This window comes from Danio rerio, chromosome 3, assembly GCF_052040795.2.
Source record: "Danio rerio strain M-AB ecotype USA chromosome 3, GRCz13ab, whole genome shotgun sequence".
In the NCBI taxonomy this organism is placed as follows: Eukaryota; Metazoa; Chordata; class Actinopteri; order Cypriniformes; family Danionidae; genus Danio; species Danio rerio.
Window position 1 is genome coordinate 50,877,460 of NC_141023.1, and position 26,936 is coordinate 50,904,395.

The window sequence follows — 26,936 nt, forward strand, 5'->3', positions numbered from 1 at the left end:
CCTTTTTACACTGTTTAATAAGTGGACAGTTTATAAGGATTTACAATATAAGGTGTTGCAGTAACACTTTAGCTCACAATGCACAGTATTACTAAACCATTAGCTAATACTAGCTAAATAAATTACTAATTAGCTGTTTGTTAATAGTTAGAAATGTGGACATTGGTTATGTTTTGGGTAGGATTAGGGATGCAAAATAAGATCATACTTTACAACTACTAATGAACAGTTAACACCCTAGGCAGATAATAAGCCAGTACACTCTCAGAAATAAAGGTACACGAGCTGTCACTGGGGTGGTACTTTTTGAAAAGGTACACATTTGTACTTAAATTGTTCATATTGGTACCTCAAAAGTATTTATTAGTACCTTAAAATGTTAAGAAGAACACTTTTGTACTTTTTACATACTAATATGTACCCTTGAGGTATTAATATGAACCTTTTATGTACAAAATTTTCAAAAAGTACCATCCCAGTGACAGCTCATGTACCTTTATTTCCGAGAGTGCAGTTAATAGGATGAATTGTGAATAGCATGAAGCTAAAGTGTTACCGGTGTTGCATATCACAAGGTAATATTTATAAATTTTACACATTATAGTAAGTGGACAATTTCTGAGAAGTTACCATGCGAGTAGACTGGATTACATGATGCAAACTATTTAATCATTAGTACTGCCAGTCTTATTCTAATTCAGAATTGACTAATGTACAAGTTCATGTTCATTTAGTCAACTTAATTTCATTTGAAAATTTCAACACATTGCAAAAACAGTGGTGATAGGAGCAATTTAGGCCTATTAATCAAATAGATTGGTTAAATGATGATGTGATTTGAAACAAGTGATGTCAACAGGTGTTTGAAATTATGATTTGGTAGAAAAGCAGCATAGAAAAAAAGTCTAGTCCTTTAGGAGCAAAGTTGGGCTAGTGATTGACAGTTTGCAAACAAATATGTGAGAAATTTATTGAAATGTTTAAAAACAATGTTCCTCAAAGAAAGATAGGAAGACATTTGGATATTTCACCTTCAACAGTGCACAACATAATTAACAGATTCAAAGAATCTGGAGAAATTTCAGTGCATCAAGGATAAAGGGGCAAGCCTAAGATGACCTGCTATGATCTCCGATCCCTCAGGCGGCACTGCATCAACAATCGCAATTTATCTATAAGTGATATCACTACATGGGCTTAGGGCTACTTTGGCAAACTTTTGTCAAGTACCACTATATGGAGTTACATCAACAAATGCCAGTTAAAAGGAAGCCCTATGTTAACAGTGTACAGAAGTGTCATTGACTTCTCTGGGCTCTGAGACATCTCAGATGGACCATCGCACATTGGAAATGTGAATGAACAGGCATTTAATGGGAGAAATGGAGGCCTTGTGCTCTAGATCAAAGAAGAAAAGGATCACCCAGCCTGATCTCACAAGGAAATGTAATTAATGTGCATTTTGTCAGTTTAGTGGCTAATTCATACAAATTAAGTCAAACAAAAATGTACTATTTTAAAAAGGGGGCGTGGCACCGAACCCCACCCCTAACCCCAACTGTCGTTGGGTGATGAGCAAATTGTACTAAATTGTGTAAATTAGATCGTACGAATTCATATGAATTAGTCACTAAATCAAAAAGTTACGAATTGATGCGAGTTTGCGTTGGATTGCCAGATTTTTACCAGCAAAAAGTCCAAAGGCCAGGATCTGTCATGGTATTGGAGTTGTGTCAGTGGTAACTTGCACTGCTGTGATGATACCATTAATGCTGAACAGTACATAGAGATTTTAGAGCATAATATCCTTCCTTCAAGAAGACTTATTTTCCAGGGACGCCCATGCATATTTCAACAAGACAATGCAAAACCACATTTCTGCACACATTACAAAATCCTGGCTGTGGAAAAGAAGATACAAGTATTTGACTGGTGTAACAAATGGAATATTTTTTGTTTTTCTCCTGTTGCGCTGAACAAAAAACCAAATGAACAGAGAAGGGTCTCCGGACCTTAAGGTTAACTTACTCCAAATTTCAGGTTGTAGAATTTTGACTCTAGATAATCATGCTGACACTACAAACCTCAAATTTGTGCTTTACAATCAAAAATAATGTGCACATAGCTGAGAGAGAAGGTGGGCCTGATCAACTCAACGTACTCTCTTACCTACAGTATTAGGCCGACCTTTGGCCAGCACCCAAATTTTGACTATAAAGGTGAGGGTTTCTTGCTGGAACATTAGAAGCTTAGCCGTGGGATAAGCGTGCATCGCCCGGCATTCTCAGACACACATGTTGGTTTTCCAATGTGACTGCAACGGGCTCCCCAGTCTTTGAAGAGGAAAATGATGGCACGTCTCTGAGGTTGTATATACTTGTATCAAATTGCTTGAAGTTTTCATTATCTATCTTTTAATCATGTAACCTCATCTGTATTTCGCATTATAACCCTTTTATGCAATTTTGTTGTATTTCGATTAATGATGTTCATGAGTATGATTCATGATTATTGAATATTATTGTGATAATGGATATCAGCTGTGTGTACCAGCAATAAACAGTTGTATTGCTGGATTAGTATGGTGTATGGACCATTATTGGTGCCTTCTCTTGTCGATTAGCACCACACTTGTCTCACTTGCATAAACACAAACCATACTAAAACCTTTTTGGTGTGCTGAAACATTTTACATACTAAAATTTGGGGCATACTAAAACAACTGGCCTGTCTGCTGTCTCAACCTTTCTCCAATGAAGAATAAGTGGCACATTTTTAAGTGAAAAATATCCGACAACAAAGACCTTTTACTGTTGCCCATCCTAGGACTTGTTTGCAAGAAGAAGGGAATAAAATTACACCTGAAACACTTCATCACTTGCTGTCTTCAGTCCCTAAAAATGTTGCGTTTTATAATGCTTTAAAACTATTATAATCACGAGGAACACATTAAATAACATTTATTATATTATCTGCAATGACAATACAAGTCAAAGTATACTTAGAAATCACTTATTTTTTTTGTTTTTTATTTTCTGTTTTGGGGTTGTAGTATTGAAGATTATGTGGAAGTAGAAAAACTTGTTATAAAATCAAAATTGTTATAAAAAATAATTATTGTTACACGTGTACTTACCAATGTGAAAAATGTAGTTGCCAAGGTCTTGTTACACATTTGTACTTTGGCACTTGTAACCCCGCCAGTTCTACACCACCCAACCCGCTCCGAGCTGGTATCGAACTGGTGACCATTCTGCATGGGAGTAGGTTCCTCTACCAAGGAGGCTAAAGACCATGGCGTCTAGCATTTGTCACTAGAGCACCTTTAGAGGTCAGAGGAGTGAGGTTTACGTGCACAGCACTTACTAGCTGGCCTCCTTAACCTCACTCCCATCCGGGTCACAGCATAAATGTAACCCCACCGGTCCTACGCCACCCAACTCGCTCCGAGCTGGTATCTAACCGGCGACCTTCGAGGCCAAAGACCTCGAAAAAGCCTCTTGTATCTGTCGCTAGAGCACCTTTACGCCCTATTCATACGGGGCGTCAGCATCAATGCTTCAGAGCATCTGCTCACTGCAGAAGTTAGGACTAGCACAACTTTTTAAGCGCTGACGGAAGTGTCAGCTAATCAGATCACTGTATACAAATACACCAGCTAGACAGTGGCCTATTGATGACTGCATTTCATTGGCTGCTATGACAATCGCATAAGCCTCAACTTCAGACATGCCTTCAGTCAAGCGTTGACGCTGAAGCCCTGTGTGAATGGGGCATTAGAGTCCAGAGGAGTGAGGTTTACCTCCACAGCACTTACTAGCTGGCCTCCGTTACACACTACTCAGTAGGGTGATGCATGTGATTAGTTACACCAGTATTACACAAATACTATGTAGTGTACACACACTGTTGTTACATAATACTTACACATACTCTTAGTTCACAGGTATAAGGGTCACAATATAAAGCAGGACCCCTAAAATTTCACTTAATTAAAATAGTTATAAGTGTAATTATGTGAATTCTCTGATAACAGAGTTCTCAGAAAAAAAAAATAATAATTCACATGTTTTTTCTCATGAATGTAAACAGCTTGAACTAAGAACTACTATAAAAACAGTGTATGCTCATCTTTGCTTGGTCACTGATACGAATGATAAAAAGTTTGTTGACAATGAATAAACTGTAGTGAGATAACCAACTCTTTATTGCTGCAGCATGCTAAAATGAAAGCCTAATATGCAATGCCAGCATAAGTGGAAAGAAACACAAGGTCACTGTAATATCTAATAGTAATGCGTTTATAAAGAATACTAAATAAGGTTCAAAACGTCCTAAATATCCTATTTGCATAATGCCATTGGGAGCCCCTAAATGACAAATGATGTACTTCCATCACATCCCTTCAGTACAGCATTCCAAAGCATTGAAAATGGGGGATTGAAAAGTGGCCAGATTCAGTGTCTGTCTGTCTAGCACTTTTATATTGGTTTTCACACACATGCAAATCTATCAGCCTGTGTGAAGATATTCAAAGTTCAACTACGACTTTCATACATGAAGATCCAAAAGAATATCCTTGATCTGTTAGTACAAAAAAGTATAGGTGCCATAAAAGAATGTGGATATATCTAGGCATGGTTGTACTGTATAACAAGAGTTCAGTACATGTAAATGGCCACAATTTGAGCCACCAATACCATTGCTTCCTCATGCTCATGTAAAACCCATGAGTGTAAACCCCCGGTGAAAAACAGACCTATCAGAACACAATACAGACTGTTATGTTTTAATTAGGACTATTAGTTAGCACACCATCAACATTTGCATATACTTTAGGTGATGTTCTACGTCAGGGGTTCTCAAAGTGGGGGTTGGGACCCCTCGAGGGGTCGCGGGACAATGAAGGGGGGTCGCCTGAAAAAATCTATTTATTATTATTAAATCATATAGGAATGACCATATTTTATCCATAACCTACAGGCGAGAAAAAATATAGTCGTTTATAATTACTATATAGTTACTGTAGTAGCTTATAGTTACTAGTTCTATTGGATTGCGACCCCAGTGGTAATTACATTATATTAAAGACACAGCAATAGCGTCAGATGCAGCAGATTGATTTTATCACAATAGGTTAAAGTTTCTGGCCCATTTACCGCACTGACATTAAACGAAGAATATCCCTGGGTGTATTGGTCTGTGTGTGACATTGCATGTAAAGTTTCTGTATTAATAACCAGGATATTGGGGGTCGCGAGTCACTGGCATCGTCATATTGGGGGTCGCAGGCTGAAAAGTTTGGGAACCCTTATTCTACGTCACCCAGACCAGTACAAGAAACCAGAAGATAACTGTTACCTTATTTTTAACTTTATCTAAGCTTATTATGCATGTGGGACTGTTATTTTGAAAACGGGAGACATAGGGGATGCAATAAAGCCAGCCACACCATGATCTTTACAGATTGTTTTCTATGCAATGGACACAGTAGACTACAGTTCTTTACAGTCAGTTGGTTTACAGCTCTTCACAATGCAAATTGCGGGATACAATGTCAATCAATTTATTCAATGCCAGTTGTGTTTTAAATGCTTCGAAATACAATGCTAAATAAAACTCTGTCAGTCCCTTTCTTAGGTATAATTATATTTAGTTTATATTTTATCCACAGCACAACGAAGGGGAAAATCTTGTGTTTCTTTGGTCAATTAAAGATAGCTAGTTAAAATAAAAATTCTACCACACAAAAAAAGCAAGGCATCCACACAAATTGTTAAAATATGATTAGACAAATTATGATTAGTTTCCATGTATGATCTCTGAGTACAATACATGTGCACATGTGTGTTTGTAAGTTAGAGGGGAGGCGTTGAGCTCTGATAGCATTAGATGGAGCTCATTAATATTCACAACCATTCTAATAGGGTCAACATCGACCTTTCAATAAACTACAGCAGTTTTCCATTATTGAAGTGTAAGATTGATTAATAAAGCTATGAAATAGTCTCTTAAATGTCACGTGTCATGTTCAGTTTTCAGTTCATGTTCAAGTGTACAACACCAAAGCCTAAATGAACCACGCTCTGGCACACCTCTTCCAACCAGGCCAAGGCCAGCCAAGTAAACCGTGCCTGGGCCCTATTCGGAGCACTTACACTTGTCAAATGAACTGTAAAATGCATCTGGGCGCACAGTCAAGTTAGATTAGTGTGCGCACCCTTAGCCCCCTTGCTTAACTTTACAACTATGTTCTACCAAGACATCATGTTGGGCCCTTTTAAGTCTCTGGAGCCTATACACTCTAGCCCAGTGATACACCTAGGGTGCACTTGCTACAGTATCTGAACCGTGCCCAGGTACGTTTCCTGGTTCATTTGAGAAATGTGAATGCTCCAAATTGGGCCCAGGCGTAGTTCAGTTGGCCGGCCCTGGCACGATTGGAAGAAGTGTGCCAGAGTGCAGTTCGATTGGGCTTTGACATGGTAAGCTTTTAGTGTGAGCCCGAAACTGAAGACACAATGTCACTGTTAAGGGACTGTTTCATATGGATTTATAAATCACTCTTATTTCTCAATGAACACAAACTGATGTAGTTGATTGAAAAAGCCAAAAAAAAAACTCTCCTGCACGTCTGCTGCACCTTCAGCAAACCTCCTAATACCAGCGGCACAATTACTTTTATGAGAATTCAACACAATCTCATGACAATTCGTAACTTTTTGATTTAGTGGCTAATTTATATGATTTCGGATGATCTAATTCGTACAATTTAGTATGATTTCCTCATCCCCCAATGATGGTTGGGTTTAAGTGTGGGGTTAGGTGCAACACCTCCTTTTCATACAAAATCGTACTACTGTACTTATACAAATTTATATGAATTAGCCACAAAACTGGCAAAATGGAAAATACTTACGTTTTCTCGTGAGATCAGGCTGGATAATTTATGAATGTCAAGGGTTCGCAAAATATTTGATAGTGTCACTGCATCTCAAAAGATTAAAATTATATAACTAAAGAAAGCTCCTGGGCAAGGCAGTGGCGCAGTAGGTTAGTGCTGTCGCCTCACAGCAAGAAGGTTGCTGGGTTGCTGGTTCGAACCTCGGCTCAGTTGGCGTTTCTGTATGGAGTTTGCATGTTCTGCGTGGGTTTTCTCCAGTTGCTCCGGTTTCCCCCACAGTCCAAAGTCATGTGGTACAGGTGAATTGGGTAGGCTAAATTATTCATAGTGTATCATTGTGTTTGTGAATGTGTGTGTGGATGTTTCCCAGAGATGCGTTGCGGCTGGAAGGGAATCCGCTGCGTAAAAACTTGCTGGATAAGTTGGCGGTTCATTCCGCTGTGGTGACCCCGGATTAATAAAGGGACTAAGCCGACAAGAAAATGAATGAAGAAATCTCCACTGTGCTCCACTTCTCTTTCTGTAAAACCGAACTGTCGCTTCATTAATGACATAAGTATGCTCAGGTTCAGAAAGCAAGATGCAGTGTGAGTGCAGGCAATCGGGGGAGTAGGGAGGTGGACAACAGGACTTCGACACTGTTCAAGGCAATCGTGCCTAATGAGAGTATGCCCCTAGTCTGCTCTAGGACTGGTGACCTTGCTAGTGTCATCTCCCAGTGGCAGTTGAGAATCAGTCCTTCCATCTCTGTAATCGTTGTCTCAGCCATTCAGGCCTTGTTCTGCATTTTGTGTCCTGTTCTATATAGCCAAGTTTATCAATATGATACAGTAGGTGAGAGTTCAAAGTGACTATTACCGCCGCGTCTTATACCGCCGCCGTTTGAAATAACTGCCGCTCTGTTTTTAGTATATGACAGCAGCTTGTGAATGAGCCGCCAGGGGGCGCAAAGGGACGGGATGCGAACGGACAGAAATAGCCTTTACAGCAGCTTTAAATATGCTACTGTGCTTGTAAATGAGATTAAACAATAAGTCAAAGCATTATAATTCCTTCATTAATCATTTAAAATTTGTTAACACACTTTATTGTAAACTTTTTAAGTGCAAAGAGGACTAGTTTTGGAAAATAGAATTGAAGAAATAAAAGACAACTAACATGAAAGCACAAACATTCAGTACAAATAAGTAGTCTTAAATAAATAAATAAAGCAGTCTTTTAGCCTAAATATAGAGAGATGTTCAGTGTTTGCTATTTTGATAGGACTAAGACAAGACATTTTCATTTATGTTTTTATTTCTGTTTTTGTTTTAATTTTCGTTGTTGATTATATTTTACTATGTTATTTTATGTCTCAACAATTGTACATAATAATAAACGAATAATGAAAACTAATTAATAATGAAATTAGGCCTAAATAAATTATTTATTTAAAGATATTGCGGCGAAACACTGAGAAACGGTCAGGGGCATGGTCTAAAGAGCTTAAGTTGAATGCTGCTTCATCAAAAGCAAATAAATAAATAAATAAATTGACCTACCTTAAGGAGATCACTGAAAGTATAATAAAACAAATTTTGCCGCAGGACATAACATAAATTAAGTCTGGCAGGTTTATCTTTAATAATTTAGTTTCAGTTCAGTTTTTTTTTTTTTCAAAACGTCAATGTTCTCCTTTAAAGAAGCTATAACTGTTGTTTTGTTTTTTAATTAATGGCTCAGTATGTTTGGTATTTTAATTTCAATTTCAGTCACCTTGCATATGCGTGTGAAATATAATGCCGCATAACCGCGAAAAAAGAAGAAAAAGCTGTCAGTTAGACCTAATTCATCAAAATGAACTGTAATAAAATACAGCATGTATGTTAATACTGGCAGAATGTGAACAAACTCAAGGTAAGGCTAAGATATGTGCTTGCTTTTTTAATGCATTTAAAAAGATTTGCGGCTACTATGGTGTATAATAATGTTTTTTCTTCCTTTTTTGTATGGTAAAGGACAATGCACATTGTTATTGATGTAAACTTAGACTAAAACTTACCATTGATAAATGTGACCTAGCCTACTTCAAGCAGATAACTTAAAGTATAATAAAAATAATTTTGCCACAGGACATAAATAAAGTCCCGCAAGTTTAGTTTTAATAATTTGGTTTCAGTTTTGTTCAGTTTTTTTTCTCAAAACATCTGTTTTTCTTTAAAGTAAAATTGTTGTTTTTTTGTTTTGTTTTACTTGTAATGGCTCTCTCTCTCTCTCTCTCTCTCTCTCTCTCTCTCTCTCTCTCTCTCTCTCTATATATATATATATATATATATATATATATATATATATATATATATATATATATATATATATGTAATTATTTAATAATATATAATTATAAATATATTCTTAATAAACTTCCCAGCCACAAATATTGAAGAACACAACTTGTATTAAAACTGGGCGGGGATTAGAAATAATACAATGCTTGTTATATAATTTAAAATGTTATTCCTCTTGTTCAATTTCTGCATGCACATTTTTTCACCCGCTACTCTGCCAGGAGCTTCGCCGCTGGAGAGCACCTTGAAAAATCTCAATCTCATGGCTCATTCTTCACGAATATAGAATTAAAATAATGGCGCGATAGGTTTATTGTGCATCCCGCGGGTGCAACCAACAAGAGTTGTGCATTTTAGTTTAACTTTTTGAGCGTTAAAAGCAGTTCTGTGTTAGTTTTTATTTAAATATATCAAGCCGAAACTAAACAGCGCATTCTCTCCGCCTCCTCGTTCATAACCAGCCGGACGCACTGCTGAGACAGGCAATAGAGACACTCCGTAATACATAATCTTAGCTGATGTTTCGGAGTCGAAAGAATATATTAAAGAGAAATGTTCTTTTAACAGTCCCGATATGTTTAATCTTTTTTTTTCCTGTCATTTCTCTTCAGCAAATTATATATTTTTAAAGCTGCTTGATTCTTTTAAAACCGAAAGCAGAGCCCGGCAATTGGTGTTTTTCCATAAGATACGCTTTGTGAAGTTTTTAATGTGTTTTTAAATAGTTTTATTCTATTTAAAGCAGCACCTATATGCCAATTTATCCTAAAAACGCGGCATAGGAGCCATGCATGTCATGTGTCACATAACTGCATTTTCCTACGCGTGCGCGATCAATTTCTGATCCTTTAGCATAAAGGTTTTTAATCAAAAACAGGTCATTTAATTACTTTCGATGTGCTAAAATATTTGTTAGACGAATGTTATTTTAAAAAAAGCATATGCACATATTACAATTGTAAAATAGTCTAAAATGCATGGTCTGATCAGAAATAAAGGAAATTAGTTATATTTCATTATTTAATGCATAAAATAGGCTAGTCTTTTTATAAATTGAGTTGAATTGAATTGAATTGATTTGAAACTTTTAATTGCATTTTTACGTCCTGTAAATAATAAAAGTTGCATCAGATTGATGAAAACGAATCTTAATACCTGCAAACAGGGCCACAGTTACTTCTTTTTTCACTGACTGGCATGAATGGCAAACGCGTCAGAAAAAAACTGCTGAATCTGCGCGAATATTTGGTTAACTTATAAAACAAATGTCTGGTTTAGTGATGTTAGTAATGCATGGAAAAATGCAAAGCAGAATTCTCCTAAGCTCATTAACCCATGCACTGATGACAGCGAGGGAATCACTGGCCCACCATTTTATTTATTAAAGGTATTATTTCACTGACCTGAACATAACCATTTATAATATAATTAATAACCTATCGTCTAAAGCAGGCAACACTCTATTCAGCTATGTTCTATGTTTTTACGTAAAAATATATTCGTTTTGGCGAATGCTTGGAGCGTAATATAGATATTTTAAATAACACATTAAGTTCAGTTGTTGTGCATAGAAACATTCATTTTCATAAGGCCCCATATTTAATGCGGTTTCGTTTTTAAACGCATAGGTTTTGTTAAGCCATCCGTCCTATTTTTGGATTTTGTGTATTCATGTTTATGAAAAACACTTAAAGAGTGGAAACCCCTTCCCCCTATTCATAACCAAAAGCTTGTCTGTTAGGTGTTAATGGGCATCAGTGAGGCTGAAATCATGTCGCGTTTTCACTTTCGGGCTAGTAGCTTGCAGCATGACACGCAAACCCTGCCCCCAGAACGTCCCCGGAATTAGATGTTGCATATTGTATCTGTGATCTTAAGGAAAGTGTTAAGTAGACTATTTAAGCGCAGAGCGAGTAATAAAACAGCATATATTGCGTTGCGCTCAGCAGCTTTTCACTAATAAAGCTCTTCATGTAAATTTCATTTTTCAATTTTAGCGCGTCATATAAAAATATCAATGCTTGTTTGGGGACACAGAACACACTTATTTTTGTAGTTTCCCCTGATCCGTTTTTAAAGTGGCACTGCACATTTGGTTAACTGAAAAAAGGTCGCAGTTCATGCGTTCACTCACCCCAAAAATGCTCTGTTTGCATGATTTGATTATTATCATCGTATCCTAAATAAATAATAAATAAATAAATAATATTTTAAACCTTCTCTGGTGTTTACTGTTTTTAGAGAATATATAAAATCTTTTTTTTTTAACAAAGCCTTTGTAAAATGGCTTTGGTTAATATGGCTTTAAAGGTTTCATTTATGTAGGCTATAAAGGCCTACCTTGTTGCTTTTGCTTGTTTTATAATGGTTTATTTATTTCATGCGATTTTATTATATCAGATATTTGTAATTCTTTAAATTATATTTCAATATGGCTTAGGCTATTTTATAAAGATATGACACTTGTTTTAAGTCTACAAAAGGGTACACGTAAAGTTTTATGTCTTTCTATTTTATTCATATTGTGTATTATCTGCAAAATAAATAACAAAAAGAAAGAAGCTGCTCGCAGCTTACCAGAGCTGTGAAGGGAGCGCTCATTTGCTCAATCTCTCACACACACATATGCAGGCATATAAACACGCACAAACACACCGTTTAAACTTGACAAAAACTCTCGAAAACCTTTAGTCTGCTGTGTCTTTAATATGGTGTAAAGATTATTATGCGTTATTGAAACATCCAGGGGGACGCAGCAAAGTCACTTATAAATTAAAATTGTATTATTTTATGCAACAGCCTTACATTTAAAACGGAAACATAACGGCGATTATAATCAAAAAGACCTCTCAACCCATAAGGCTAGATGTTTTCTTTCCCTTATTTATTAATTTATTTGTTCATGTGTTTGGCGCATGTAACTCGTGTGCCTTCGGAAAACTAGTGTAATGACGGCAAGCCATCTTTCCCAGACTTGGGGCAAAGTCCGCCTCTCCTTTCACTTCGCCCCCCAAAGCCCCAGCTGGCCCTCCTGGCATCCTCTGCGTAAAACATATGCTGGATAAGTTGACGGTTCTTTTCGCTGTGGCAATTACAGACTTATAAAGGGACTAAGCCGAAAAGAAAATTAATGAAAGAATTAATTAATTAATAATAATAATAATAATAACAATAATAATAATAATAATAATAATAAAATAAGGTAATGATCTTTACACAGATGCCGCGTACGTGGCATTTTTTATTTTTAGAGATGGTTCATTTGAATTGCCTCTGCCACTTCCCCCACCTCAAACCTGAAAGTTGCAGAGAGAACTATAGCCTATTTACACCTTAGCCTCAATAGCAACAGTTCATAGCCCATTTACACCAAGACAGCGCAAGTTTAGCGGAAGAATGTCAAATCAGAATCACGCAGATGAAGCACACCAGCTACTACTATCATGAAACTATTAAAATGGCATTGGCATAACTTTATTTATTTTCAGCAGCTTTTTTTCGCTCAACAGAAATGCGGCGTTGGGAAGCATTTAATAAATAAAAGCAGGGTTAATAGTGACGTGATTCAAATGATGGATCTGCGACAGAGAAACTATAGGGGTTTTGGGAAACACTCACTACTATATCCCCCCCCCCCCCCCCCCCCCCAAACTATGCATATTCAGCGCAAGTTACTGTACGGCTTTGTTTGGGAAAGCACAGGTCCGCTGGTGCCGCGCGCCTCTTTCTCTGGGCCGAAGCGAGATGATTTTAAAAATATTAAAGATATAGATTAATTAATTATTCAGCAAAATTGACATTTATTTCATATTTCACTATGCATTTCATCTGATAGGCTAATCTTTATAGCTTAATTAAACACATATTGTCAAAACCCACACGTATGAAAATGAAAATGGCAGTTGTTATTTTTAGACTCCGATTTGTTATTTGTTGCCTAGGCTATTTTCACATTTGAGGTGCTTTATTGGCATGACAAATAACTGTACATTCGTATTGCCAAAGCAGTGCAGCTTCACTGCGTACAAAGACAGTGCAAAAAGGGCAGTAGTGCAAACAATTATGGATATAACATATAATAAAGAAAATAAAATAAAAAAATTGAATAATAAAAATAAAAATAGAATCATGATAAAGGTAATGATAGTAGCCTATTATCAAAAGTAAGTCCACAAATAAAGAGTTTGAGTATTTGTGTGTTGGAGACAGTGGAGCGGGTATTGTTAGTTGAACGCACAATGCGCTCTGTGCTGGACTTTACACCTGCTTTGATCTGGTGCAGGCATAAATGCGCATGCGGTGGAGGCGCACTCTAAACTCACACTGGAGAAAACTGGACTAGTGGATATCACAAAGACACGCAGTTTAATTTATTTCATGTTTTGCTTAACTAATTCTTTGAATAAAACTATTGAGCTATAAAGGGGAAAAACGCAGGAGAAATTTCCCGTTACATTAATTTTAGCACAGCTGCCATTCATTTTCACATTAGTTTTTGAGTTAGGGATTAATATTAAAGTAGCCTAGTAAAAATGTCTATACTATAAATAATATTATAATTTATTATATCCATTATTATTATTATTATTATTATTATTATTATTATTTTAATTATTATTATTAAGCTATACAATTGACAAAACGCAGAACAAAATATTTGCTTTCATTTTGGCATAGCTAAAGCACACGTTTACAGTTATGTAAAAAAAACATCCCCTTCTACAGCAGCAGTCAATTTAGGACACTTAAAAATGTCTTTTGCGTTTAAAGATGATCGACCTGCGAAGTTATGTTTACAGTGTTGTAAAAGAAAAAGGTAGGCTATTTAGTGCGTGTGGATTTACCGCGGATCCACCTCTTGCGCTGCAGGCTGAATAATATAGGTAGACATGGCTTTCTGTTTGGCTACACTAATGCCTAAAAATGTAACTAAGTAACACATTAATTTTAGAAACTATTTTTAAATGGCATTTAACATTTAAATTTATTTTTTTTATTTAATGTAACATTTAAATATTATTTAATTTAAAACATTTATTTTTTCCTCGCTGATTTTGGTTGAGTAATAAAGCGTGATGACTCAGATGATCTAGTTTAGCTTGCATGTGTGGGCGTATTTTGACGTCTTTACCTAAAACTTTACACATTTATAATGTTTAAAATAAAACGGAAAGAAATAAAGTGACTAACATAATTTAAACCACTTGTTTGGTGCTTAACATTATCTTTCTGCATTAATGTAAACGGTATCGTTGCCTTCATTAATAAAATCGGTAATAGCAAAACTGCATATTATTATTACTATAAAAAGTAGGACTATATCGGTAATGCAAAGTAATGAATTAATAAATAGCCTAAATAAAAGGAACAAGAAAGGACCAAATTCAGTCGTCAAGTGCAATGGGATTGCGCCCTTGCTTATGATATCCTGCCGCCGGGCCTGCTATAGCGAAACTTTATTGTTTGAGAAGAAACAAAAGCGGAAACTGTGGATGAAAACCTGGCTGGGAAGATGGTGACAACATGAATTTTCTGTTCTTCAACGAGAAAAAAAATCGCAGACAGGACACAATGACGCCGTTTATTATACAACGCAGGTCGTGTTTACGATCATTAATATTAACAACTAACATTAATATCATATCAATAACTCCTCTTGCTTTAGACTTTACCTTTTAGAGCTTGTTCTTGTTGGCGCAATATAAGTTTATTGCATGTATAGGGTACGAATCAGATTATGAAGAATGATTAAGAGCATGATTTTCCTTCATTGCATCCTTTCCGTAAGGTGTTTTATTTATTTTTTTATTTAATTTATTTATTTATAATTTTTTTAAATAATGATAACAATATTCACTGTCTAAACATTCCTCGGTATACTACCAACAAATTACGCCCCTGTACCCAAGTAGCCTACCTAAGTTAATTTACATTGCATGTAAAATTAAGAAATAAAAAAAGACCAAAGTATTATGCTAAATATTCGTACAAACGAACATGTTTGTTTTTTAACTTTCGTTGATAAAACAACACAATACAGCCTAGGCTAGTTAAATATTAAATAACTTTAACTGCTTGAAACAGTAAACGTTACATTTTAGAAACTTCTCAAATACTAATCAATAATAATATAAATAGTAACGAAGAACAAAAATATTAGCCTATAGGCTTGTAACAACATAAGTCAGATGTTGGAAAAAAAAAACTGCGTCTCTCTGCCTTTTTTTCTATTCATATTTTAAATTATTTGCCAGAAAAACTAACATGTTGACTTTGTTCGGTTTAAGCGGAGACTTATTTGAGATTACAATGTTTCCAGCAGCACTGAGACTGTGTGCCTGTAGCCCATACAGATACTTTTTCGCAACCGTGGCAAAGAGAGTATCTTGCTCCGCCGCCTGCATTTCTCGGAAACCAGCTCTACATTGTGGATCGGCGCGTTCTCAACTACCAAATATGCTGCTCCATTTCTCATCAACGTCTACTATTTATCAGTTTCTCTTTTGTATTTGCCCATTTTTGAAAAGGCCTCTCTACCATACCTGGCTGACTAGCTGGGCATTTGCGTTCAGTAGATGACACCGGAGCTGGCTCCGCATGTCATGGCTGGGTGACATTACCACAGATGGCTATGGAGGTTCGACGTGTTTGTCCATTTAACACTTATTTTTCTAAACAAGCCCTACAAATAGCTTCATCCTAATTATTGATTCGCCTTACTCGTTCGCCACGAATCCAAAATGTTTCCAGATTGGCGATGTAATATAAGTTTTCCAGCAAGGTTCATGGCTGAACTTGAACTTGCTGTATCACGTCTAAGTTAACGTTATGTTCATAAATGTATAGGCTATTTGGCAACAAAACAGAAAATGTGTGTTCTAGAGTGATTGTCGTCACGGTGACCGTCACAGCCCTTACATATGAGATTGCATACATTTGCATACATGTTTTAAGCTATAAAATGAAAGCCTTAGTTTGGTGCGGAGTTATTATTATACAAAATCAAGAAAATCTTTGGATTTGTTTGATTCGTAGATTGTAGGCTATTTTAAAAGCTGATATATATAAGAACTATTAATAACTGTAATTTTCAAAAAATAAAAAAATAAATAAAAAAGGGGTTTGTTGGTTGTAGCCCACCCTAAATCATCAACAGCCTGCTTTTTTTAAGTTTATGAAGCGGCTCCATACAGCACAGAGGTGATCTGCATCAGCGCTGGTTATTGTCAACACTGTGTGAAACTGTGACGAGAAATATCCTTCTTTCATTTTGCTTCTTTGGCAAAATTTGTCTGTAGAAACGTGTGTTTGCATGTGTTACCATCCCAAGAGTTAACAAATATTTGTTGTACATTTAGGGGCCGATCACAAAGCGCACGGCTTTACGTTGCAAAAACGCGCGACGTACCGCGCTGCCTTTTATGGTTGACAAGAAAAAAATAAGCCTCTTTTGTATGTCACTAGAAAACGACTGAATTAGCTGGTGTGCGCGAGTCGAGTTGCTGTCGATGTTATAATTGTAATTTTAATAATATTGTGATATTTAAGATCTATAAATACTGGATAACTTGAAACAGCGACCACAAGTCTCTCCTCAATCTTTAAAAGTTTATCGTACTCACATTGACAACCCAAACCCCGCTGTCACCTCAACAGAAAGCCTGCAGTGCTTTCATTTGACTGAACAATGAAACAGAGGTAACACGCTTTTTCCACTCGAGCACACAGCGCGCAACGGCAAAACTTAAAGCGCGCTGAGCAAGCATAAGCAGAGCGTAAAACACTGGCGGCAGTCAGTAAACCATTAAACAGATGCCCCGTATGCAGCCAAACTTTAAAAATGTATAAAGCATATTTTAATCGTTTAACTGATACCATTCATCGGTTACAAACGCACCCTTTCGGTTATTGCTTAATCAGTTATTTTGAGCATCCCCAACTAAACCGCATGTGCAAGCTCTATTTTTTTTTCTCTCACGGCCGCACGCCGGAGATCCGGCATGGTGCCGGAATACTTTAAGCCCTGGTAAGATCATGTTTATCACTATAAGAAAACTAAATCAAAATTATATTTTAATTGAACACATCTGATCACATAAGGTACGCACAGAAAAGTCTGTTTAGTGTTGTGAAAAGGCAAAGCTGAATATCTGTGGTTAAACTGCCACCCAGCGGTCAAAAGCTGCTGGCGCATCAAGTACCGCCGTCGCCGCGGTATGAATGGCGGCATAAGGAACACATTGAAGTAGTAACATCTGTAAGTTAGTTTATATGACTATAAACTTATAACCCCAAAAATAGTTTTATTTGAAGTACCAAGAATGATTAATTTACTACAAGCAATGTTCCTCTTGAACAACCAATGGATAAATACCTTGTTCAAGGTCACAATGGAGCTACTAATCACCTCATCAGTTTAACTGGCATACTTTTCAGATTTTTCTCTATAACTGTGTTTTATAGTCAATACTTTTAACCTCTAAACTCACTCCTGAGACATTAAATAATATAAGGCATCCAAGCGTCCAACAGTTTTATTACTCAAATCATTACTGATAAGTATATGCTGAGCCACCGATGTCATGTTTACTCATTATGATCCTGCGTTTTACACACATGGTGCTGGAAAACACAATGTAAGTGCAGTATGGGGAGTGGCATTCATTTTGAATATAAAAAGCTGTATAGAGTGGCAGGTTAGACAGTAAAGCCAGACTTATAACCTTTGAACATGGCAGCATTAGAAGCATGTACTGCTCTTGTAACAGGGGCCAACCGAGGCTTGGGTTTAGAAATGGTCAAGCAACTCCTGGAGGCCGATTGCTCAAAAATATTTGCTGCATGTCGTGACACTGATGGACCAAATTCTGAGGTGAGTTTTCAAGAGCTTAAGACTGAAGGTAGTTCAAGAATTGTGTATTTTACTATTCCTATTATCTTTTATCATTTAGGTACTGCGAGAACTAGCTAAAAAGAATCCAGATGTTGTCACCCTTGTAAAGCTTGGTAAATGGGAATTTGACTTGTTTTAGCCTTCAAGAGGATTCAGTAATATCACATAAGACTGATTTTTTATTATTATATTAGATGTTGCTGATCCAGCCAGTATCAAAGAATCTGCCAAGAAAGTGGGTTCACTACTGGGGGAGAAGGGTTTGAACCTACTTGTGAATAATGCTGCAATCTTGCCACAAAAAACCATGCTGACTTGTTCTGTTGAGGACATGCACAACACCTTCAACACCAATGTGATAGGACCTTTATTTGTCATTAGGGTAAAGCAATTTTTGGTAGTAAAAGAGATCTAAAATATTACCTTATTTTGGATTGTTGTCTTAAACTTGTTGCTGTTTTTATCAGGAGTACCTGCCGTATCTGCGAGCAGCAGTTAAAGCCAGTGGAAAACCAGGGATGTCACCTGGTAAAGCAGCTGTGATAAACATCTCCACGGATGCAGCATCTTTAAACATGATCCCATCAATGAAAGAGCCATTCCCACTGTTCCCATACAGTATCAGCAAGGTACACAATAAATCAACTTTTCTATACTGGTTTATAGTCTGTTTAAAACACTGTCTCAACAAATCTTAAGCAAATAAGAAGCTGTCCTGTGAACAAACTTTAACGCCCATTTTAATCCTGGTTTATACTTCTGCGTCAAGTGACCCGCGTGACCCATGGCACATGCAATGCGCGTAGCTGTGCATTTATACTTCTGTGCGCTGTCTCTGTTGGTCTGAATTAACACTTCCGAAACGCTAGTGGGCAGTGAGGTGTTAATGTTCCTCTGTGTCAAGTTTCTTCTCTGCTGTTTTGCTTTTCCTGAACACTTTCTGGATGTACAAGTGGCTCAAACTCGCTCATTTTGAGGCACGAACCGGCAGACGTGCAACAACTTTAACTATGAGGTAAACACAAAACAAAACTTTCCATCAGTTGCTCCTTCACGGGACTCCACACTTGTAAACAATCGCTCCATTGTGCTCGCGTCCAGCTCGCGCCATTTGCGCGGCTCTCGGTCCCGCCCAGACTCGTCAGCGCTACCAAGCCGACCAATCACAGAGCTTGCGCTACACATCGTTGCCACGTGTTGTTACAATTTTTGAGAGGTGCACGTTAGTGACGCCGATGGCCACGGCGAAGGGCTATGCGTCAGCGCCGTAGCATACGCCGGTGTTTGACGCAGAAGTATAAATCAGCCTTTAAAGGCTTCAGTGTCAACGCTTGACAGAGGGAGTGACTGAAGTTGAGGCTGACGCGATCATACAGCGTCAGCCAATGAAATTAGTCCGCAATTGATTATTGTCTAAGCTGGTGTATTTGCATAAAGTGATCTGATTGGCTAACGCGTCCATTTTCGCCTAAAAAGTTGAGAAATTCCCAACTTCTGCAGCGAGCAATGGCACTGAAATGGCACCGACAGATCCACAATGCAGTTCAGCAATACCTGACGCCACCCATTCAAAGTGAATGGGAAGTGTTGACGCTAACCCCTTGCGTGAATAGGGCATAAGTCATGCATCTGTTTTTATTCCAGGTGGCTCTTAACATGCTGACTGTATACACTGCTAGAGATTTAAAGGCAGATGAGATCCTCTGCATTTCTATTCACCCAGGATGGGTGAGAACAGACATGGGAAGCTATGAGGTAAACCTGGAGTTTTTAAAAAAAAAGTTGTACACTGTGGAACGATAATAGTGACATTAATATTCATAAGACACTTACAAATGTAAATACTATATAGTGACAGTGCAGTCCCAGAACATGAGGCACAAAGCTCACAATGATGGTCTCTGTTAAACAACATTACAATATTTTAATTGTATGTAAATCCTTGTTTGTCCACCAGGCAACACTCGACACCAGAGAAAGTGTGGAAGGCATGCTGCGTGTCATTGGCAGCCTAACTGAGAAAGATCAAGGTGGATACATGGACTACACTGGAAAAACAATGCCCTGGTAAACCAGAAGAACAATCGGAAACATTCTTACATAAGGAGGTTCATCAAGAGGCCAATTGTGACGCAAACTTTACCTGTAATAAATACGCTAATATGACCAGTCATAACCGATAACCTCAGTCTCATGATATATAAAATAAAGCAAACAAACCAAAAAGGAACCAGCTTCTTGAGCAAAATAATTTGTCATTCTCACAGCAAAACACACCATGACATTTCAAATATTTAGCATTTATTGATTTATGCAATTTCTTACAACATTACTTCAACATGGACTCAAGCAAACAACAAGAGATGGATTTTATATATACACAGTCGCTTATTTTTTACATTTTGATCAATGCTTATGTTAGTATATAACTTGGTATATATATGAATTGTATGTATACATTGTGAAAAATGAAATAAATATCAATAATCTTTTTTGTTTTCACATGTTGTTTCATTTAACTGAAGTAAATGTTCATAAAACTGCACAGCATACACTGCCAATCAAAGGTTTGGGCACACTTGACAGTTTATCTTGACAGCTTCAAAACCTGAAGGTCTAAAGTTCATGCTTATATGCCTGAACTTCGTTTCGCAGGTGAGATTTCAGCATTTTATCTGATTCGAAAATTGTGTTCTGGTTTGTTTTAATAGATTTTAATTATAGAACTATGTGACATTAACGTACAACAAAACTATAAAAGAAAAAGGAGGGATACTGTATCTTTTGCCTGAACTTTCACTGAATTCAAAGATAACTATTGAGGGGTGGAAAACAGAGCTGTTCTTGTGTGAAATCTCTGATAACAGAGTTCTCAGAAAAAAATACATAATGCACATATGGTTTGTCCCATGAATGTAAACAATGTGAGCTAAGAACTGCTATAAAAATAGCATGTGTGCTTAACTTTGCTCAGCCACTGATAGTAATGGTAAAGAGCTACTGGACAATGAATAAACTCTAATAAGATAACCAAATCTTTATTGCTGCAGCATACTAAAGTTAAAGCCTAAATTGCAATTCAGACAAGAGCAGAAAGAAATACAAGGTCATTTTAATAAGTATCAACAAGTAATCTCTTAATAAAGGATAATAAACTAGGTTAAAAATTTTTAAAAATGAAGTTAGAGAACTAAATTCTACTAAATGTCCTGTTGACATTCACACTGCCAGTAGGAAGTCTGTAATAACATATGATGTGCATCAGTAGCAGAATTTCATCACAGCTTTCAAAAACATCTAAAAGTGGAGTAAAAAAGTGCCTAGACTTCAGCATCACTCCATCACACTCCATCTGCCTTTCTATTACTAATATGTAAACTGTTTACATGATTCTATGTCCTAATGACAGACTCAACTTTGAATAGGAATTAATTTAGACCTCTCAAAATGTGTTCCTAGATCTAAAATCATACATAGTTCCTGCCATTAAAAAAGACAAAAAAGTTGACACTTCCGCTAATTGTTATTTAAACTACGGAAATGTTCCTCCTGTGAAAAAGCACCTAATAAAGAACCATACATTTTAAGAACTATAGAAAATATTTATTTTTAAGAGAACACATAGAGAATAAAAAGTTTTAGGAATATAATATTACATCAGAAAAAATCATTTCAATCTGTAGTTATTATCAGACCACTCTGATGAGAATACACTGATTATATACTGCTTAAATTCGCCAAAATGTATAATACAAGTGTCCCAGAATGCATCCAAAACTGTGGAGGCACCAGGAACAGATGCACAGAACAGGATTAAATCATTTAAGCATTTTTTCACAGCCAAGTGCTTTTTTCCAACTGCTATCAGTGTAAGTGCCACATATTTTTAAACACCAGCGGCCAAGGTGCTAAACATGTGTTAGCTCAGACAGTTGGAAAAGCACTTTAATGGACACACTCTTAAGAACCGTTCACATCGGAATGCTTTATGCTTATGTTTTTTGTCGAAGTTTAATGGCTCGTGACTAAACAAAGGGAGCCAATGTGATCGTGCACACCAACACACAAAACACCAGACGTAAAAAAATCATTTTTAAAGAAGCGCCTAATGCTAGTTTTTTTTTCTTCTCCACCAATCATTCACTCATTTATTCATTGTATTTTCAGCTTAGTCTCTTTATTAATCAGGGTTCGCCACAGAGGAATGACCACCAACTTGTCTAGCACATGTTTTAGGCAGCGGATGCCCTTCCAGCTGCTGTTCACGTGCCTGGAGCTGCTAAAGTTACGGTAAACACCACTTGTAGGAACTCAAGAGCAAAACAGTCGAGGTGAACACAACTACACCATCTACTACATGAATGTCAGTAGGAGTGGAGAGAAGCAAATAGGACTTGATGGTAGGTGAGTTTAATTTCACGGTTCTTTCATGACTTGCAAGTTTTTTAAGCATCTAACAGCAGGGGGTGATCATGAAGCACGTTCACTCTGCTAAACACGGATGAAAATCGCCTGTATTTGAATGCAGAAAAAACGACTTGAAAAACGCTGACGATAAACATGAGTGAAAAGTGTTCTAGTGTGTACGAGCCTTTAGATTTAGACCACAGCAAACATGTCCAATCGTGAAACCCCCCTAGCTGAAAAAGTAGCAAAGTTACTTATGCGTCTTTTCTGCTGAGCCGTATGGTCCAAAACAGTACAGCAAAGGTACAGAAACATTCAGTACGACTCAGTCTGATCAGGCTTGCATTTCTAACGTCAACAGTGCCCTTGTTAAGAATTGTATATGCCAGAAAGTTTAGTTTTACGTCATTCTCATGGCTGTATGTCACAAAACAACGAGTTTGGATGAGCTCTCCTGTGTTGTCATTCTCCTGGCCTGTTGCATGCTGTTGTGACGATTCTCTTTAGCAAATAGCATTCAGTAGCGCATCTAGGATAGAGTGCCAAGAAAGTTGTATAGTTTGCTATTTTGGTACCTTTGAGCAAAACTGAAAATAAATATGTACCATACTGTACCAAACCCAACCATATTGTTCTGTGGAAACAGGCCATTAAACAATCAACAGAATGTCTAATAGGATTGTCAAAATAAAAGGCAACACGTTTTATTTTGCTGTCTAGGTCAAGGTCAGGGAGTTGACCTTGATTCTGCAGTCTAAATAGCATTACAATAAATTTCTTTAAACCTTTGACTGGTACGGTATTATATGAAAAAATAAAGCCAGCATACAGCTAACTATCACCAGGAGCCACTGTTCCACACAGCCACTCTCACTGGGCAGATCTTCAATGGCCCTGGATTGTTTCTATTTATATTCGCTCCCGGACAGAAAAATGGGAACATCATCTCAGTAAAATGGTCAGTAAATGTGTAGAGAGGTGCAACATCAACTGAGTCAAAGAAGCTGACCTCTCCAGCATCATAGTCAATCTTTACCCGAACCCTTTCTAGATGGCTATTCAGCTTGAGCTGTGTTCGTGGAGTGGTCATGGCTGTGTACTGCCCATCTGAGAGAGCGATAGTCCAGAATCCTCCTTCTGGACAGCCTGATATCTTGCCTTTTCTTGCTACCGATGCTTTCACCACACCGATTACCCAGTCATTATTTTTGCCCACCTCCACCTCCCAGGAATGACATCCAGAGGAGAAACCCTTGGAGCCCAGTACAAATACAAGATGGTCAAAGCGCTCAGGGTTATCTGGCAACTTTTGCATTGTCCCTGTGTTGGACACACTTGTCAGGTCCTTGCTGAGAGACAAACAGGGGTAGGCTGTGTTGAAAGCAGACAAACAAATGAAACTTTCTTATAGAGTGTTACATTTATTATTATTGTTGTTGTTTTAAAAGTAATTAAAATATTCAAAAGTTTCAAAATACATGGCAAAATTTGCTTTTTTGAGGATCTGCGTCTATGTAATATGGTGCAACATTTGGAATGGGCATATATAGTTGTTTGACTAATTGCAAATGGAGCATTTTATCAGAAACATATTTTTCAGTTAAATTTGGTGGGTTTTAAGCAAGTGCAAGGGTTTGAAGCAAGTTGTTTTTACTTTATGCCTTTTAGAGGCTCCATACAGTGTGAATCACAATGGAAAGAAGTTCAGAATTCATACACATTGATGGGTCAAAACATAATGACCACTTACAGATGAATATTGTTGATCATCACCTAACGACCCACTAAGCCAGCACCAAACAAATAGTACCCACGAAACCCAACTATGTTGTCACCCTTTGCTAGCTCACGTCTGGATCTGTCTGGACCAAAAAACTGCCCCTGAACACACCAAACAGACGGCAGCCAACCTGTGCAAGAGTACATGTCTTTCCACATCTCTTTTCTCATTCAGAATCACAAAACCGGAATCCATATTGGGTTTTTTTTGTGTTCCTCCTTGGCTTGGATTGTGAACTTGCGATATCACTTCACTACATCACACTTACCCTCTTGATTAATTACTTAATAAAGGGTCTGAGCGCTCTCTTCAGTCGACGGCTAATGCCGATTCAACATACTGAATCGGGCCCATGAGCTCCGACATAAACTCGATGCGACATGTGGAACACACCAAACCAACTAGTCTGACTGACGCTGACCAAGAGACTGATGACCAACCGTCGACTTGATGTGTCCGAGCCCCAACATGGCCAAATATAAATGTCTGGGTAGATTCATCTCATCTCATTTTCATCTGCTTTTCCAGGGCAGGATCGTGGGGGCAGCAGTCTTAGCAGAGAACCCCAGACTTCCCTCTCCCCAAACACTTCCTCCAGCTCCTCCGGGGGAATCCCAAGGCGTTTCCAGACCAGCCGAGAGACATAGTCCCTCCAGTGTGTTCTGGGTCTTCCCCGAGGCCTCCTCCCAGTAAGACATGCCTAGAACACTCCCTAGGTAGGCATCCCAGACATTCAAAACAGATGCCTGAGCCACCTCAGCTGACTTATCTCGATGTGGAGGAGCAGCGTGTCTACTACGAGCTCCTCCCGGGTGACAGAGCTCCTCACCTTATATATAAAAGGTGCGTCCTGCCACCCTGCAAAGAAAACTCATTTTGGCCACTTGTATCTAAGATCTTGTCCTTTCGGTTATGACCCAAAGCTCATGACCATAGGTAAGAGTAGGAATGTAGATTGACCAGTAAATCGAGAGCTTTGCTCTTCGGCTCAGCTCCTTCTTTGCAACAACAGACTGGTATATCGACCATATTACTGCTGTCGCTGCACCAATCCCCCTGTCAATCTCACATTCCATCCTTGGTCTGGGTAGATTAAATATCATATATCAATATAGATCACATTTTTATGGCCTGGTCAGGTTGTCTCTAAAACAGCAACCCAACAGTGGTGAGAATGTTCCAACAGTGGTCAGAAGAAGGAAAGTACAAACCGGAATTAAAATTACCATAAACCTTGGAAGAACATTGCCTTGTAACTTTGTAAGTAGCCCATCCTTTAATATCTCATAAATGCCCATATACAAGTGTGCATATAATAATTTCCCTAAGTAGATTATGGCACCAAGATGCACTGTGTGACGATGGCAAACTAATTAAAAGGAATGTAATTTTCGGCAATGAAACGCTCTTAACCATCATTCATGTTGATGATAGGTCTCAAACCTAATTCCTGGAGGGCTCCAGCTCTGCACAGTTTTGCTCTAAGCCTAATAAAACACACGTGATCTAATAGTCTAGTAGTCTTGAACACATTGATTAGTTGGATCAGCTGTGTTTGATTAGGAATGAAGCAAAACTGTGCAGAGCTGTGGCCCTACAGGAATTGAGTTTAAGACCCCTGAAGTAGATGATAGGATCCAGACATTCATGTAGACATAAATTTGACACTTGTTATCTACACCTAAGCTCTGCTGCAGACTAGATACCCCAGTTCAGTTCACAAGTTCCCTGGTATAAATGGGTTTGAAGGGCATGATGAAGAGTTCAAATTGTTGTTCTGGCCTCCAACTTCTAAATATGTCAATCAACTGAGTATCTGTGAGATTTGCTGGACCAACAAGTTGATCCACAATAGATTTACCTCAAAATTCTGGACTTACCTCAACAAGCCTGTTTCACACTTATTGAATTTTAATAATCTTTATTAATTGTAGCATGTCAGACTGCACAAACATGATCTCCATCTCACACTAAAAGACCCCAGTTGTCATAATGTCAGAACCAGCAACAATCAGGATGCACCAAACACAGACATAAAAGAAAGTTCAGCCAGAGTTTGACATCATCCATCCATAACACTTTCACTGGCCCATGTTTTGGCATGATATCTCACGGCAAACATAAACAAAGCTGCACATTTGCTCACTGTGTGCCTCAATAATAAAACCAGAAGAAAACTGTTCTGAGTTGTTGCGCTAATTACGTCATTGGATTCAGCGATCCAATCGGTTCTTGATGTGATGCTAATAGTAGCTGAAGTCACACTAGAGCAGACCTACAGAACTTCAGAAAATTGGATTACAAAGGCCATTAGGCAGCTTTTGGTAAACCAACCAACGATGTCAAACCAACAATAAAAGACCACATATTTTAGCCTAGGATTACTGGAACCTTTTAGGATATTCCAAAGTTGTCTCAGATGACGAAATTGTGACTGAAAGCACACAGTGTGAGCAGAGCTTTAAAGGAGCTGCTGCTAACATCTTGGTTTTGAACACCATGAGATGCCATACTGTAAGCCAGGGGTGCCCAAACTCGGTCCTGAAGGGCCAGTGTCCTGCATAGTTTAGCTCCAACTTCCTTCAACACACTGCCTGGAAGTTTCTATTATACTTAGAAACAGCTTAA

At 37.7% G+C, this 26,936-nt stretch overlaps 1 protein-coding gene and 1 non-coding gene across 7 annotated transcripts in view; one reads left to right on the top strand and one right to left on the bottom strand.

Moving 5' to 3' along the window:
• Positions 1-26,936, bottom strand: part of trim35-12 (tripartite motif containing 35-12) — a 37,659-nt gene that overhangs the window by 7,200 nt on the left and 3,523 nt on the right. The window contains exons 6-7 of one of the 6 annotated variants that reach the window (XR_015481193.1): positions 24,453-24,456; positions 22,383-23,928 (exon numbers count right to left, since the gene is read on the bottom strand). The exons of 1 other annotated variant lie outside the window; for it this stretch is intronic. This is a non-coding gene — a transcript (tripartite motif containing 35-12). Of the gene's footprint in view, positions 1-22,382; positions 26,850-26,936 lie in introns of those variants that run through there. 4 more of the 6 variants (XR_015481188.1, XR_015481191.1, XR_015481189.1 and 1 more) reach the window with 4 other exon arrangements.
• zgc:123284 lies at positions 17,932-20,613 on the top strand. The gene is given in 6 exon segments (NM_001037411.3): positions 17,932-18,100; positions 18,180-18,234; positions 18,316-18,503; positions 18,589-18,750; positions 19,766-19,876; positions 20,079-20,613. Coding segments are annotated over 6 exon segments (771 nt in total). The 5' UTR covers positions 17,932-17,959; the 3' UTR covers positions 20,193-20,613.